Source organism: Lepus europaeus, chromosome 2 (assembly GCF_033115175.1).
Source record: "Lepus europaeus isolate LE1 chromosome 2, mLepTim1.pri, whole genome shotgun sequence".
NCBI classification, from domain to species: domain Eukaryota; kingdom Metazoa; phylum Chordata; class Mammalia; order Lagomorpha; family Leporidae; genus Lepus; species Lepus europaeus.
The window spans coordinates 44,868,982-44,887,583 of record NC_084828.1 but is presented as its reverse complement, the minus strand read 5'-3'; the positions used below and the strand labels follow the sequence as shown (position 1 = coordinate 44,887,583).

At 37.2% G+C, this 18,602-nt stretch overlaps 1 protein-coding gene across 3 annotated transcripts in view; it reads left to right on the top strand.

Moving 5' to 3' along the window:
* VGLL3 (vestigial like family member 3) overlaps positions 1-18,602 on the top strand; it is a 51,020-nt gene that overhangs the window by 10,990 nt on the left and 21,428 nt on the right. Inside the window, exons 2-3 of one of the 3 annotated variants that reach the window (XM_062206688.1) lie at positions 2,582-2,861; positions 11,316-11,846. In XM_062206688.1, the coding sequence (XP_062062672.1) occupies positions 2,582-2,861; positions 11,316-11,846 (811 nt within the window). Of the gene's footprint in view, positions 1-2,578; positions 2,862-11,315; positions 11,847-18,602 lie in introns of all 3 variants that reach the window. The other 2 variants (XM_062206689.1, XM_062206687.1) reach the window with 2 other exon arrangements.

Sequence of the window (18,602 nt, the reverse complement as noted above, 5' to 3'; positions counted from 1 at the left end):
AAGAAATATAAAGAAAGCATAAATTGACAGAAAGTTTATTTTTAAAGAATAGACTAATGACATACATTTTGAGGCATTTGCTTTTCTTTTTCCCATTGCATATTGAAAATTGTGTAATTTTATAGCTTATTTGTGTTCAATCATTCCACAATTGGTAGCAAAGAGTTTACAAATTGCAAAGCACCTAGAAAAATGCATAGTCGTAAGTAGTTTAAAAATCTATAGCTTAAATTGGACTACCTTCAATTAAAAAATTAAGGTATTCTGTGATTGTTACTATCATCCATAATGCTATTTCACATATTTGTAAGTATTTAGCTTTCAAATTTTTACATATATATAAAAATATATATTTTTTTAATTTTATTTAATTTGAGAATTAATTGCCATTAATTGTGAGTAAAATAAAACCTTGTCTTTATTTGGGTAACTAATACAGCCAAGGTTCTTTCATTTCAAGAACAAATGTTAAAATTAAGCAAATGAAGCAATTACATGCAAAGCCCGACTCTCACAAGTTGACACTGAGCTGGACAGTAACAGGAAAATGAAATCACAGATAATAAAAGAAAACTTCTGGACAGTGAGGCCTCTCTGTTTTATTTCCCTTCCATATAAATTAGTGCTTCTTTATAATATACAAGAATATTTTGCATATTTGTGCATGTGTATGCTTAAAACAGTGAATATACATGCTCAGAGACAAGACAGAACTGTGACTTGACTAGCAAATGTTAATGTCTATTGAAGTTTATGACGGCATTTGAAGCTAGGTGTAATTTTTGAGGCTATTTAGCTCAATCCACTTATTTTATACTTATGGTGTTTTTACTATTGAAGTTAAATATAAACATGTTCAAATCTGCACAAAAGCAGATTATAAGAAATGTAACCCCTCAGACATTACAATCACCTATTGATAAGCATGGCAGATTCACTCACATGGAAAGAATTATCTATTACCAACAAATGATAATCACATTGACGTAAATGCAAACATTTATAAATAACAGTCCGGAAATAATAACTCATATTATTTCTGAACATTTCAAGATCCTCTTCACACAAAAACAACATATTCATTCATTGCTGGAGGAAATTTCAATTTATTGAATGATGTCTTTATAATTTGGAACTATAGATTTTAAAGCTAATAATTACAGTAGACGCAGAGTCTGGGTTGTATGTTGTGATGATATTTGTAAAACTACTGAGTATTCTAGAATCATTTTTCTTTACTTACACTCATTTCAGTGTGTATTTTTTCTGAAACATGAATAAATAGGATGACAAAAGATCCAGTGTTGCAGATAGAGATACGATATAGAAAGGTGATTCAGTCACTAAACTAATGTGTTTTATAAGTTTTTGCAGTTGCTGATGATACAAATTATATGTGCCTATTAGAAATTGTTTGGAAATAATGAAAAATGAGAATAAGAGAATGCCATTAATTGCAAATTTATCAGTCAGGAAAACAGTACAAATGCAATCTTTTGGCAAGTTTGTTTTATATTCACACTAGATATCTGTCCCAGCTGTCTCCCAGTACATACATGCACATGCATATGTAATCACAGTTGCATGTTTTATTGTGCATTCTGGATCTATCACTTACATGCCCTGTGAACTTGAGCAAGTTACTTAACTTCTCTGTACTTTAGTTTCGTTGTCTTTAAAATGATGATAACCATGTTATAGAATTATAGGGATTCAATGAGGTAATGAACAGCAAGCTTTAGAAGACTGTCTGCATAGTATATGTTCATTATTGTTGTTATGATCACATGTTTCAAAAATATTTTAAATTGTCAATGTCTTCTCATTTTTACTTGAAAGGTTAATCATTGCTGGTATCTTGTATTATTTTCAGTAAGTCATAATAAAATCTTTTTTTCCCCTGTATGATAATGGTGGTAAATGGAACATCTGAAAAATATGTTCCATGCAAAATGGATCTTCACACAGACTTATTTTGTCATTTTAGTTTGATTTTTGAGAAATGAGTTCAGTGCAACTGCCAAATCCTTTTATAATATGCTGCATTCCTGTTTTTATTTTAGTTTATTTCATTTATAAAAACCTCTTTTCTCCACCCTACCCCCAGACAGTTACCTCTCCTATCCCCAGTTCCTCCCTGTCTTAAACTATAATTCTAGCTGTACATTAAATCTTTAAAAGTAAGTCCAAAATGGGAGGAGAATCTGGACAGAATCTGTCACAATTTTTTTTTAAAGCCATTCTTTCCTTTTTGTTTAGCTGGATTTAAAAAAAATGCAAAAAAACAAACAAAAAAAACAAAACCAGAATTCTACCTTACACACTCGAAAAAATACTAATTGATAGTGAACATTTGTGTTTGCCAAAATTGGAATAACAGCCTTTTCCTTTTTTCAATGTGGGAAGGAGACAACTGGCTTGGGGAGGGAAAAGATGGAGTTAAGCAGATGAAGAAGAAGAATCGAGTTTGCAAACATATGTTAATATTTAGATTCTTTTTTGAAAAGTGAAAAGTTAACTAGTTAATGCTTTTTTTTTTTACAAACTTTGATCCTGTGTTTTGTTTATTCCATCCCAGAAGAAGTTAGCGGTATACAGCAAGATGCAGGATTCTCTGGAAGTCACCCTTCCCAGCAAACAAGAGGAGGAGGAGGAGGAGGATGAGGAGGAGGAGGAGGAGAAAGACCAGCCTGCCGAGATGGAGTACCTTAACTCTCGCTGTGTCCTTTTCACTTATTTCCAGGGAGACATTGGGTCAGTAGTGGATGAACACTTCTCAAGAGCTTTGGGCCAAGCCAGCACCCTCCATCCAGAATCTGCCATTTCAAAAAGCAAGATGGGGCTAACCCCCCTATGGCGAGGTAAGAATTCAAAAGCAGATGCTCTCCAGGGCACTGTGTCTGTTTCGCAACCGCCCGTACCAGGTTCCAGCTGGAGACTTGCCCCTGGAGGACGGATATCCACTTGCTTTTTAATTTTTAAGGACAGCAAGGAATTTCTTTCAGACAAACAGCTGGATCAGTTTTGTCACATGTGGAATGCGGGGTTGGAAAGGATGCAGTCACACCCCTTAAATTCCTCATGGAAAGTAGTGATACAACCGGCCTGAGTTTCTAGTGGCCAAATTGAGCAGCAAAGCACCATTCCGAAAACCCTGATGGCCCACTTTGGATCCCTGAAAAACAGGCGTGCCTGAATCAGCTTCTAACGCATTAGCTCTTGCTCATTCCACTAGGTGTAATGTGGTAACATAGCAGGAATCTGAGTCTGACCTAGGAAGACAGACTTTGGAAGCCTCGTCTGTTCTCTTGAAAACCTTCTCTAATCTCCCTTGTTGTGGTGTTAACTCTTGGCAGTGTACAATCTCAACATCACCGGCTGCATGTATGCTTTAAATTACTGTGTTTACTTCAATAAAGAACAAACTGAAGATTGAGCATCCTCTTCTTTATTTCCTTCTGTGTGAAGGTCACAGATACGTGTTTGAATCTGATTTCTGCCTCACAGAAGATCATTGGGTGACATGTTAATCAGGGGTAATTACAATGCTATAGAGTAAATAATCCCTCATTCCAATGACAGTTTCAGAATAAGGCATCACAGATGTTTCTTCCCTTCCCTTTGCTATAAGCAATAACCAGTAAAATGGTTCTCAATGTGTGTTTTCCTTCTCAGGAACATCAGCATCACATGGGAGCTTGTAGAAATGCGAGTTCTTGGGCTTCTCTCTGGACCTTCCAAATTAGAAATTGTAGAGTGGGATAATCTGTGTTTTACTAGCTCTCCCAGTGGTTCAGATGCAGACTCAAGTTCAATAACCATTGATTAGTGCTGTTAAAAATATATTCAAGGTCTCCTTACCTCAAATGTATTGAACAGGATTCTGCAGAGGAAGGGTGAGGGAATCTTCCCTTAACAAGTGCCTGCGGTGAATCCTATGCTGGGGACAGGTTGGTCACCTGCAGCAAGGGCAGTTGAGTCATGATTAACTGTCTCCTCCCAACAGGAGAGGAGTGGTTCTGCTCCATTGTAGGAGGGGTCCTGGGCATACGGAATTGTTGAGCCTATTCTATAGACACAGTTCTTCCTTCCCTCTCTCCTTTCTTCTTTCTTTTGCTTGCTCTCAGCTTCTGTCCCTCATCTCCCTCCCACTTCCTTCCTTTCTCTCCCTCTCTTCCTCTACTCTTTCTGTTCCTTCTTTCTTTTCTTTCTATTAAATAACAGCACTAAGGTGACTATACAAGGGAATGTGGGATACAAACTGAAATGACTAAAGCCTTGATGGAAGTGAATAGGCAAACATGGTGCTTATTAGATTAATGAAGATTATGAACCGAGACTTAGTTCTTGGAAGCTTAAGATGTGTACACAACCAATTTCCTATTTCATTCACGGTTTGTGGAAAATAAAATTGGAAAGCTTCAGTGAGTTACATTGTTTTAATAAGCAATTTGATATATTAATAATAAGCCCTTTCAGGATAATCAGTCTCAGGAGAGTAATATTGCAGGGTCTACTTCTTGTAACCTATTGGCACATGCAATCTCGTGGTCATTTAAGCTGTAATACGGAAACTAGAGCCAGGAATTATACTTTGGAGTGAGACTTGTTACCTACCCTGGTACCATAACCCTCTAGAGAAATTTTAAGTGTACTCTACAAATCGGGATTATTTCTTAGAAATATTAAAAAAGACCTTTGAATGTATGTTGAATTTCAGTATGGAAAGAATCAATGATGGTTATTATTTGGTAATTGTAGTTAGAACTTTCTTGATATCATCTTAACTTTGGTTTGAGATTTATCTCCTGTTTCATTCATTGGCTTATACAGCAAATATTATTTGAGCTCTAGTGACTGGGACAACCCAAAACTTTATAGTCATGGAGCTAATGCTTTAGTATTAGAGGTAAGGTGTACCCAAGATATAATGATAAACAAAGTGTTATTTTACTTATGGTGATAGTAAAATCCCTCTCTGAGACTGTTACATTTAAACAGAATCCTGAAGGAGATTAGCACACTCATCATGGCGAACGTCTAGGGAAACATAATTCTTCAGAGAGAGAACAGCCAGTGCAAAGTCTCTGAAAATGGATGGAGCTTAGTGCTCATTCAGAAGCAGAATGTTGGTGTGAGTAGAGTGAAATGGAAAGTGATAGGTGCAGAACAGATGTTTTAGAGATTTTTATGTCAGTTTGTCAGAGTATCCTAACAGAACACAGCAGGCTCTTCAATTTCCGTGTTTTCCTCCTTCATTAAGTCTACGAACATCATCTCTAGTTATTTCACATGATTTTCCGTTATGCTCAAGATAACACATTTCTTTATGGACAATTGAAAATCAATATAAATTGAATAATTAAGTGACCAAATTAAATTACCAAGTTTATACCATGTACCTGGAATTAGAAAGCATAAAAATATCTAATAGAGAATTTCTTATTAATAAATCATATGAAATCTTTAGGTACAAGTTTCTTATTGATAAAATAAGAGGCTGAATGAAGCAGTTGTTGAAATCTTCTTTGAAATTTTGTGCTTTCAAAGTACTATTTACTTTCCATTTGCAAAAATAAACTTGCCATAGTTGTTTCTAGTAGTCAATTAGTTTTAAATTAAAAATTCAAAATTTGGATAGGTTTCAGAGGGAGCCACAAAATGTAATAAAAGCATTAAAACGTCTCAATAAAGTATAATAAAATGAGATTCACATGTCTCATAAAGAAAATTGGTGAGAATTTAATATTAATTGTCAAAGCTACACAACATTGGAAAACGCAGTTTTTGGAGTCCTTTCATTTTGGATTCAAGTCTGATACTTACTATTTTCTTGTTGCAACCAATTTCTCTATGATCAACTTTCTTAACTGTAATATCTGTTTATTGATACCCATGTGCTAGAGTTATTGTAAAGTTTTTTTGATAATGTACATGAATAATTCAGCCCAGGGTTTGAATCAAGGCGCTATATGAAAGTCAGATGCCTTTTCTCTTCCACAGGTAAATTTCCACTCATTTGGCACATAGAAAATCAGCTTGAATCTCTATCCAAAACTCTGTATTTTTGGCACAAAACCATAGTCTTGTATGTAAAAGTGCTAAAGGTTATTGATAACACTAATGGTAGTGGCAGTGATACTTTATAAAGAAGCTGCTGGCTAGCTGTATTAGTGAATCTGGTTTATACTGTGAAATTATCACAGTGTTGCAGGAAAAGCTACAGTGTTACAAACAAATTTAAAATGAAATTATGCTTCATTGCAGAATGTATTTATATATAAATCTTCAGACAGAAGTGTCTCACCTAATAATGAAAAAATGATCATATTTTGAATGAGTGTCTTCTTGATGGAGCCAGAAAAGTTCTCAGGTGTTTTTTTTTTTTTTTCTTTTCCCAGCTGTTAGGTGAACAATTAATGACAGGAAATAGTTTGTACTTTATTTGGTATGAGATCTCTTCAGTTACCACTAATCCTGCTGTGTATTCTAACAGGAATTTAATAGAGTTAAGAAAACCTAACAAATCTGATCATCAACTTATTCCTATCCAAATAGAAACATCAGCTGCAAATGTGTCTGTACATTGATTTTTATAGAAAGTGTCAGTGTGTGGATATCCTGGAAAGAATAGTAGCACAGTTAAGCCACAGTGATATAGATAAATGACATTTTTAAAAACTGTGTTAAATGGCAGACTTACAGATATATTTTTTCTTGTGTTTGCAAAGCAAGCTATCTGTTGAAAGATTGCTCTACAAAGGATCTGCTTTGGACAATTCATTCTCATAGGAGATGCCTCTAAAAATCAACAGTGAACTTAGCACCGAGGAGGAATGGGAAGGAGGGCCTATCCAATGAGCTCACTGAGAGTAGGAACAAGGGAGATGGGCAGTCTCTCCAGGAGGTGCTGGAGGTTATCACTTTTGGGAAGTTTAGGACAAACACGTGGGTGGACAGTGAGGCTTGACTTATGTCATCCTACTGCCTCCAAGGAGTATGGGCCTCTGACATCACCCTTTGAAAGTCTCCGTGTAGAATCATGAGGCTCATTTTGAGCAACTCTGGAACAAAATAACTAGAGGGCAATCTTTGTATGTAATGGTAACGCATAATTCCTAAATGACAGAAAATGCTGGAACAAGCATCAGTTTATCTCTGAACTCAACAATTTCTTTTCATGGGAAGCAGAACAACAGAATGGGATTTAAAATACAGCAGGAACCTTTAAGTTAAGAATGGAGTGGACCTTTTGTTTTTGTTAAAAATGGGATTAATAAACAGGTAAATGTTATCTCTTAACACTGATGTTTTAGTCGGTAATCCAAGAATGTGTTTCCTGGAGATTTTTAAGGTGAATTAGTATAGGAGTCTGACAATATTTCATTGTCTCATTTTTGCTTTTAATAAAGCATCCATATTTTCAAAATTGTGATAAAATCTTTCTTTAAATTTTGACTTTTTATTCCTTAAACTGCTTTCCATTTTTTTCAAAGAAAGTTAGTGTAGAAAATATTTCAGCTATTACAAAATGGAAAGAAATCCTTCTCCATGTTAAACTTTTCCATGTTTCTAAGACACATTTTTGCTTTGAATGAGATAGTGAGATTACTGGGTGAGTTTTGGGTAGGTTGGGTTGAACAAAATAAAAATTTTGTCATTTTCTTCTTTGTTTAGAAGAAAACACATGTGTGCACAATATTTTTAGTCCCAAATGTAAACTGAACCACATTATATTTAGGCTACTTGCATGTGTTAGATTATCAATATTAACATCATGCAAATATTGGTTAACGTCATCCAAATATCGAGAAATATTAAATCCAAAGTCACTATGGACTGTTAATACCTTACACTGCTGCATTTCTTACACTAACTTTAAAAGTAATATTGCATAGAAATAGCTCATGCAGTTTTTCATTTGTTTTTTCATCCAACAAATGTGGCTGTGATTAAGTGCTCGTAAGCAAAGAGTCATGTAATGAAAAAAATTTACATACATATGAAATAAGCACACTGATTCTCAGGCATGAAATAGAGCATATCATCTGTTTCTGAGTATCAAGTTTTTTTTTTTCTTTACACAACCAAGATACCAACAGTGATTCTGAAGTATAGATTTCTTCATAAACATATTTTCTATTCAATATTGCTTCATTTACTTGTAAAGTACAACGATATTTTTGAAAAGAAATGTATAGATCCCTGTAAACTTTATATTAATCTCAAGAGACATATCAACTGCAGAAATATTAACTTGCTTCTAATTTTGTTTTTCCCTGGGGCATTTTTAGGCTTTGTTCAGTTTTTATGGAGTGCATTTTAAAAAAATAGATTTCTACTTTCAATGGTAATGTGTTCACTAATCACAATATCATACTTCGTAAATAGGATATGTTTGGTAAGGAATGTGTTCATTATTCACATTTGCCTGTGCATCTCCAAAATGCTTAAAATCTATAAAGTAAGATTGTTTCCATGTACATATAAATGAGAAGGAAGGAAAGCATCAGGAGAACTGGTATATAATCTCTGTACTTTTGACATGGGAGAGGATTTTAAAAAGGGGAATGTTATATCTCTGGCATATACTTGTGTGTTGGGGTTCAACAGTTTTCATTATGGGATTCTGACCCCAGAGGCGAGGGAAGTTAAGCAAACTGAAGGATTTCACTCCAGTGATGGGAGCTGTGAGAGCAAAGTGGTAGACTGGTGGTGGCAGAGCTGCTCTGTGTAATTTAAGGAGCCTTTATAAACTCATTGTGTGGGTTTTAAGCTTTAAACATTGACAGCTTTCATTGTGAATGTGACAGGAATATTCTACAAATGACCATTACTTAAAGCAAATTGGATTTTGTTCTCACAATTTATACAATTTTCCTTCTTCTTGTTAGCAGCATTTTTCATGTGTCAAATGGAGACAATTGTTAAATAAAATGTATTTACCTCAGTGCCAGTGAGTTTGATTCCAAGCACTATTTATTTTTTTGATAAATTGTGATTGTGACAAAACAGTCATTTACTGAGAAGTTTGCTGGAAATGTTTGAAGACTTGAAGAGTGTGTACTTCCATCCTTTGCCTATTGAAGGACAGCAAATCGTTGGCTTCCCCAAAGGGTTTTGAGACCCATGGAGACAATGTAAGGGAGAGACTTTGAAACTGTGAATAGCTGTTTGTCCCTAGGATGGGTGGGGTGACTGAAGAGAGCTCTGGCGTCAGTCAGGCTGAAGGCGAGAGGAAGGAAAAGCTTCACTGCTAGTGGCACCACCTTCAGGGAAGCTAGAGAGAAAGAGGTTTGAACAGCACAGTGAGAACCTAAAATTGTGTTACCCGATGATATATGTGCTGCTTGATCCGAATCATTTAAGCTTTCCTTGAAGCAAGAAAGGATGTCTTGGAAATTTGTGTAGTAAGAGCATAGACATGAGGTGTTTGGATACTTCTAATTCACAGTAGTTTATGTCTTTCATTGAACAGAGGGCTTACAAGATTTTTTTAGGTGGAACCCAGTGTGAAAATAGTCTTACTACATGTATGACTAATGTCTTTAAGCCACCTATCTTTATCTATAGATAGAAATAAACCATAGGACACTTAACAGGATGATAGTATATTGAGCCAGAAGATAATTTGAATTAATCCAAAAGCCTCATCTTTTTTAGTGAAAAAAAAAAAAGCCACAAAAATATCAGTGAGTCCATTTGAGGTCATAAAGTGAGATAGGATAAGAGGCAGTATCAATGCTGAGCCCCTAGATGTGCAATCCACTGCTTGTTCAGGTACATGACACCGTAGGCAACAATCTTTAGGTGGATACACTGATGTTTGTAAACACAGATCTGCTCTTTCTACATACAAAATGAAGCCTCTCAAAGCGGGACCCCTTCCAGATAGAGCCTGCAATCACTTTCATGGCCAGCAAATCCATACCCATCTGGGTCCTTATTATTTCGATAGTCTTATTTATTTATTTTTCCACCTTCTACCTAATGAACCCCTTTTTTCTCAAATGCTTCTACTGCTGTGTATCTATGTCTCTGTGTGTGTGCATGCCATTTACACATGCTGTTCCCTTTGCTTGCAACTGTCTTCCCTACCTTTCCACAGGGTTAGCTCAGCCTTTCAGCTTCTATATAGTTATCACTGTCTTAGGTTGGTTTAGTGCTGTCTGCGTGCTCCCTCTTGTGAAAACACCTTCAGCGTGAGATTGCAGATGTCTGTTTACTTATCTGTCCCCCTGCAGACCATGACATCTCTGTGGCTATCCCTGGTGCTTCCATATTTGGTAGTCAATCATCTGTAAGCATGCTATGATGATTGATTAGAGAAATTGAATTGATTCCGAGTGACTGAAGAGTTCTCCCTCTTCAAACTTTTTTTTATCACAAAGTGCTATTCTTTGGTATTTTCTTCTTCCCTAACCACCTCCTCAAACCCATTACTTCTACTTGAACCTACTCCGTTCCTGCCTTGCACAGAATCATCATCAAATTCCAGATGTTCAGGTTACCCTTGCAATTGTGCCCCCTTGTGGCATGCTATGAAGAGTACCAGCCACAGGTGTTCAGGCAGACTACCTGGCTTCAAAGCCTGGTGTCACACTTGTAAATGTTAGTCTTAGACATTTTCTCTGCCTTCATTTGTTCATCTCTAAAATGGGGATAACTATGTCTTCAGGCTGGAGAGCAGATCCTGGGAAGTCATCCATGGAAAACCCTTGGCCTAGTGTTGGGCATTTGATTATTGTCATGAAATGTGAACCATTTATTATTTTCAGGCACACACTCTTATATCTCTACAAAAGAGCTCAGAATGTATTGTTCTTAATGAAAAATGAGTGTTTGTGAGCATAATTAAGGGTGATCCTATACTTCTAGTTGTTACTCCTGGCGTTAACTTTTTTTTGTCTACATGGAAATTTATTTTATTTAAAAGAAGTTGATTAAAAAATCACTTCAAACCTCCATAAGTTTCCTCTATGGTATGAGCTTTCTTTCCTAGAGGAGTGCATAGGTACGACCGACCTCTACTTGCACTTACTGGCAACAACTCACCAGGAAAGGAAGCTTTTCCATCCTTACACTGCAAACCTCAACACCAACTGGTACAGCATAAACTAAGCAAACATTGTGAATTCTGTGCACTGACTCGGCCTGGGAGCTGAGAGGCTAACCTGCTATCAGTTCATCACTGTGTGGGGAGAAAGAGCGCATGCTAATTCATTTGCTTGTAAAATATTACTGGACAAGTAAAGGCAAGTCTATTCCAGAATGGAATCTTATGTAAATAATGTGTTCTTTTTGTGTCTTCTCAGACAGCTCAGCTCTCTCTAGCCAACGGAGTAGTTTCCCAACTTCTTTTTGGACCAGCTCTTACCAGCCCCCACCTGCACCCTGTTTGGGGGGAGTTCATCCTGACTTCCAGGTCACTGCACCCCCTGGCACCTTTACGGCAGCAGACCCCAGCCCCTGGTCAGGACACGGGCTGCATCAGACTGGCCCAGCCCCTCCCCCTCCCGTGTCTGAGTCCTGGCACTATCCTTTGGCATCTCAGGTGAGCCCATCCTACAGCCACATGCATGATGTGTACATGCGGCACCACCACCCCCATGCCCACATGCACCACCGCCACCACCATCACCACCACCACCACCCTGCTGCTGGCTCTGCCCTGGATCCGTCGTATGGGCCCCTGCTGATGCCATCAGTGCGTGCAGCCAGGATTCCTGCTCCCCAGTGTGACATCACAAAGACAGATCCGACTACAGTCACCACTGCTACCTCAGCGTGGGCCGGAGCCTTTCATGGAACGGTGGACATAGTGCCAAGTGTGGGGTTTGATACAGGTGAGCTAGCAGTTTCCTCTTTCCTTAAAAAGAAGAAAAGTGAAGCAATATTTTTAAACAATGGTTGCTTACTGTTTGAAATATTTCTTTTTGGCTATGTTAAGTTTAGCTTTGTCAGTATGTCTGTGGAACCGGACCATTTTGCAATATTTCCTGCATTCCTGTAGAACTGTTATGACTAACTCATGAAGCATAGCCATGATTTAGGCTGGTCATCTGCTTTGAGCCTGAATTTATGGTACTTCATGTTTACAAACAATTGAGCATATTCTTTAAATTTTTCCTCTGTCTGTACTCCATATCACATGCAATACCTACCAGAATTCAAATATAGTAGGCTAACCTTTTGTTTTAGGCCTTGTTTATGATTTATACAACTGCTTTTTGGAATACAATCTATAGTCCTGTCATTTGAAAAATATAGAACTTTTATTATTATCATTTTTATTTTTATTATTTATTTGAAAGCCAGAGTTACCAGAGAGAGGAAGAGAGAGAGAGAAAGAGAGAGAGAGAAAGAGAGAGAGAGAAAGAGAGAGAGGCAGAGAGAGAAACTTCCATCCACTGGTTCACTCTCCAGAAGGCTGCAATGGAGAGGACTAGGCCAGACCAAAGCCAGGAGCCAGGGGTTTTATCCGGGTCTTCCACTTGAGAGGCAGGGACCCAAATGCCCAGGCCATCCTCTGCTGCTTTCCCAAGTCAGGGAGCTGGATTGGAAATGGAGCAGCCAGGATATGAACCGGCACCCATATGGGATGCCAGCTTCACAACATGAAGTTGCCACTACACCGGCCCCAGGACATATTTTTAAACAACGGAGGTCCCTTCTCTTGCCTTCCTTTCCCTTCTTTTGTCCTCCTTTCTTATTCTTCTTCTCCTTTCTGTCCTCCTCCTCCTTCTCCTTTCTCTCTCTCTCTCTCTTTAACTACTTCTCTCTCTCTGGCTCCTTTCTCTCTGATTTAACTAACACAAGACTTAAAACACTACTATAAAAATCTATATTCAACAAATTTAGAAAAAAAAAAGAGTAAAAAAAGTATTGTTTTTCCCCTTGACCTTCATCTCCTTTCTGGAATTGACTAATTCTGGAGCTTATCCTGCTAAAGATTTGAACTTGGTTTCTGAATCAGTCCAGTTCCACCTATTGAATTAATTGCTATGAATTCATGAAATCACAGGCATCAGAGGCTGGAAAGATAAGTCAGTGATTACATTTTAAGGTCAGTCATATCTACCTCCAAATCCAAGTTCTTTGCTGAAACATTCTGTGCCACACTAGTACTTCTTTCCAAAAATATAAGGCCATTCTTTCCTTCATTAATGTTTCTGTAGTGTAGAGGACCTTTAATATGATTGTGGGTTTTTAGCAGAGAACTCCTCTGAGTAATAAATGATCAGTGTCGCATTGTTTCTAGGTTAATTGTTCTCTACTCACATTGCCTCTAGGCTAATTGCCTGGTCCCATCTGTTTCAGCTCCCTATTGAGTCTCTAGATTCAAGTTGCTCTTCTTTTACTTTTTTTTTTTTAATATTTACTTATTTATTTGAAAGGCAGGGTTATAGAGACACAGGAAAAGAGAGACAGAGAGAAAGATCTTCCATCTACTGGTTCACCCCCCAAAAGGCCACAATGGCCAAAGCAGGACCAGTCAGAAGCCAGTAGTGGGGAACTCCAACTAGGTCTCCCACATGGCTGGCAGGGATCCAACCACTTGGGCCATCTTCTGCTGCTTTCCCAGGTACATTAACAGGAAGCTGGATGGGAAGTGAAGCATCTGGGACTGAAACTGGCGCTCAAATAGGATAGAAGCCTTGCAGGTGGTGGCTTAACTTCTGAGACACTGACCCAAGTTGACTTTCTACACAAAGTATTGTGGGCCTTGGTTTACCCTCCCTAGGAAAAGAGTGAGTGATGGGGCTAGCCACCACAGGCGTCTCTTCTTCCTTTACCATATGTTGACTGAATGCAGGCAACTCTTGAGTTGTTTGACACCATGTCTTATTGGAGTCCCAGTTTAGTAGCTGCTTTCACAGATAGCCAGTCTCTGGGTATTCCACTTTAACTCACGTCTGCCATACCTGCGTGGCCAAAGTACCAATGCTGTTACCATACAAAAGGCATGATCTCTGTGTTCATCTTATCAACAAAGCAGGAAAGGGGCATGATTTCTTGTTTCTATTTTCTAATTCTCTATAACTTTTTGCTTACTTTTATATTGTTAGCTTTGGTGTGAGTCAAATTCAGTGATTTATTGTTCAAAATTTGGGGTTGAAATAGTCTAATCAAGATGAAGTGTTACCTTCCAACCTTTTGCAAGTGAATGAGTAAGGTTTTTCTTTCTTTAAAAAGTCTTGAGAGGACCATTCAGATATATCATTTAAAAACTCTTGATAATTAATGAGTTACAGAAGGTTTATTGAGCACTCACTCTGTAAACCATTAGCCAAGGTATGTCATATAAAGACACTTCAGGGCTAGTGTTGTGGTGCAGCAGGTTAAGCCTCTGCCTATGACACTGCAGCCCATTTCTGAGTGCTGGTTCAGATTCTGGGTGGTCCGCTTCCAATCCAACTTACTGATAATACACCTTGGAAAGAAGTATATGATGGTCAAAGTACTTGGGTCCCTGCTGTCCATATGGGAAACCTGGATGGAATTCCCGACTGCTGGCTTCAAACTGATCCAGACCAGACTGTAGGGTACCTTTGAGGGGTAAACCTGTGAATAAGATTCTCTCTCTCTCTCTTTCTCTCTCTCTCTCTCTCTCATTTATATTTCTCTCCCCTTTATTTCCCTCTCTGTCACCCTGCCTTCAAAATAAATAAATAAGTAAGAAAATCTTTTAAAAAACAAAGATACTTCAAAAAGTTTGTAGAGAAATAGAAACAAAAGATAATTTATTTTGGTGCAAAACTTTTTGAAGTCCATGCAGAAGTTATTTTCCTAACATGCCTTTTCTGTGAATTTTTAAAGATGCCCTCAGACACATATGTACCTATATTATTTATCTTTATTTTTTAAAGTATTTTTAAAGTAAATATGAAATTGGCCTTTTTAGATTTATTTATCAGGCCGGCACCGTGGCTAAACAGGCTAATCCTCCGCCTTGCGGCGCCGGCACACCGGGTTCTAGTCCCAGTCGGGGTGCCGGATTCTGTCCCGGTTGCCCCTCTTCCAGGCCAGCTCTCTCCTGTGGCCTGGGAGTGCAGTGGAGGATGGCCCAAGTCCTTGGGCCCTGCACCCCATGGGAGACCAGGAGAAGCACCTGGCTCCTGCCATCGAATCAGCGCAGTGCACCGGCCGCGGCGGCCATTGGAGGGTGAACCAACGGCAAAGGAAGACCTTTCTCTCTGTCTCTCTCTCACTGTCCACTCTGCCTGTCAAAAATAAAATTTAAAAAAAATATTTATTTATCAATAAGGAGACAGAGACTCAGGACACCTGCTTGCCTACCTAGCAATATTGTGTCCAAGCTGAGGTTTGAACTAGGACTTGTCACTCTCTATGAGGTTACACAGGTAGCATCTTCATGTACATATAGATGAGTTAAATTGGTGAATGATTTACTAATGAAGACTTCCCTATTGGAGATACAGTACTCCTTGTCAGTGTGAACTTAGGACAATGATCACAATTCATGCCATCAAACAGATAAAGATAAAATGATCACTATAATTATTGATCACCATAATTACTGGGGAATTTAGATTAAGTTTATTGTCACAATTTAATGCCCTGGTGTTCTGCTAATTTGGTTTCTGGGAGATCCAATTTCAGGGAAAAGCTGGCCTTTAGAGAAGATTCCTATGGACATCTTTCTTCTCTCACAGTTTAGAGTCTCCATACTGGGGAAAGAGATTGATGCTGGCTTCAGATTCCTCTGAGATGAGTAATACGAAGCCATTTTGGTAGATTTACCCCCACAAAGGCCAGAAGCAGGAAAGGCATGCTCCTTGTTGCATGTGGACTGCCCAAAACTAGAGTGGAAGGAACTGAGGTGTATGTGGTCATTTCTCCTAAACTTAGGCACAATATCAACTATTACATCTCTCTCCCTTTATGAGGAATAAGCATTTTATATTCTTTCATTCGTTGATGAACATTTGGTTCACTTCTGTTTTCTGAGCAATAGGACTAAAACTTTTGTGATCACTCATGTGCAAGTTCTGTTAGGTATATATGTAGGAGTAGAATTAGGGCATTAAAAGAGTCTCATTTCTTATTTTATAAGACTCTGTTCCTGAAACATTTTCAACAAACAATTTACTATATCCATCATTATTTTAATTCTAAATAATTTAATTACAATTTTTTTCATTTATTAAACTTTTATTTAATGAATATAAATTTCCAAAGTACAGCTTATAGGTTACAATGGCTTCCCCCCTCCCATAACTTCCCTCCCACCCACAACCCTCCCCTTTCCCGCTCCCTCTCCCCTTCCATTCACATCAAGATTCATTTTCAATTCTCTTTATATACAGAAGATCAGATCACTATATATTAGGTAAAGATTTCAACAGTTTGCCCCCATATAGCAACACAAAGTGAAAAAAATACTGTTGGAGTACTAGTTATAGCATTAAATAACAGTGTACAGCACATTAAAGACAGAGATCCTACATAATATTTTTTAAAAAAATTAATTAATTTTCTATGCCATTTCCAATTAACACCAGGTTTTTTTTTATTTCCAATTCTCTTTATATACAGAAGATCGATTAATTACAATTTTTAAGTGCTTCAAATTTATAAAATTACCACCTATCATTATTTTTCTATGTGAATGTAGTGAGATCATCCATCTTTTCTGAAGGGCTGAGCTTCAGTAAGGACAGTGAGTTCAACAGGCATAATGTAAAAGGGGTCCTCATTGTAAGCAGTGTGCAGGTGCATTCCCTCTTAGGTTTTGGCACCCAGGTTGTGTATGCCCTTTATCTTGACCTGCTGATACGTATCTCTCATGCCTGGCTTACTCACTTATGGCTCCCTGTGTTGATCAAGAATTACATACACACAAGTGCCTTGGAATGATCAATGGGTTGATATTATCATAAGTCATGTGCAACTCCTCTTCATATCAAAATGCTCATCCTTACCGGGAAGCTGGTATCACAAATCTTTTTTTTAAAGACTTTATTTAGTGAATGCATATTTCACAGGTACAACTTTAAGAATACAGATCTCATATTAGTATTTTCCCCTTTTCTTTTGTAATCTGAGGTATGAGGTTTTGTGGGTTCAACAGAAACAGTAATTCTAAAATGTGATAATAGGGACTTAACTGAAGTAAATAAAGATCTATGGGCAAATAAGCTTGTTGACATTGCTGCTACATATTTCTGTTAGAGATCACGATTCACTTTAGCATATACAAGGCTTTTATACACTCTTCAATAAAAAAAGACTAAATATCTTTACAAGACTTTTCCATTCTGATTTTCTTATGAAAGCATTTTACTTTTAGCATACTTTCTAACTTTTCATGGAATGTTCTTTGGCTCACTTAAGACAAGATTTTTCCCCATAATAAAATATCTGGTTTTCAGTTATTCATAAATAACTTTCACCCTGCATTCAGTTGCTTTGAAGAGGCACAAATAAAGAAGGGTGGGTGGAGTCTGGAAGAATCACTAGAACGGAAGGATGAAGAAGGGGAGGAAGAGCACAGGAGGCAGAGAAGTAGCTTCAGCAACCTCAGAGTATTATTTTGGGCCCCTTTGCATGTCAAGAAGAGGACAGTTAGGTACAAAAAAGTTTGTTATGTATAGAATAAATAACAGACATGCATATGTAAATGCAAGAGTATACCTCTTCTTTCTCATTTCTGAAGGATGAAATTATCTAAATTTGACTCTGATATTCACCTTATGATTATCATAACCATTGAGTGCATCTCACTAAAATGTTATCATTCTTCTTTCCTGTTACTGCCTTTACTTTAAATAATGTAAGACATACAGTCTTGCACATCTCAATCATATTGAATTAATTTTTCAAGTACAGACTTGTTAATATGATCCTTTTATTGAATTACAAAGTTGTCTTTATTTGTAACTTCCACATCACCCACTGTATCTAAATCTATCGAAAGTAAAAAAGAGTCATGATTTGTCATGTCATTTATTCTCTATAAACACAAGCTGTTCATGGCTTGAGATTGTTTTTATCTGTAGATCCACAGATTTATTTTTCCTAGAATCCCTCATGTTATTTTAGCTACAATTTGTTACAAAGTTTTTTTTTTTACTTTGAGAAATGTCACAATAGTGCAATACAAAACACACATAAACAGCTTAGACTGAGTTGAGATACACATATTCTTTTTTAAAGATAATTCCAAAATGAGAACACACAAAAGACAAAGCTAATTTTGTACTATATCACAGGTTTATGAAATCTATAGCAACAAAGCAATAAAATCATGCTGATATTATTCTGACTTCTCAAAAAACTATGAGTGTTAGCTAGAAATTCGCATATTTAGCTTCTTCATAATGAATTTGATGAGTGAATCATTATATGAGCCTGTACCTAACCATGATTGCAGTATTAAACCTTATAGGATTCACTTCTCAGTAACCAAGATTTCTTCAGATACCAAGTGAAATCTAGATTGTATTCATATAAAGGACATTAGTTTTGACAAAAAAAAATAAAGCTGCAATATTTATTAGAGTCACAAATTACTTCTGACATGCAAACTGTAAAATTTTCCAGAAATACAGTAAGTTATGAGAGAAGTATGTTGAAAC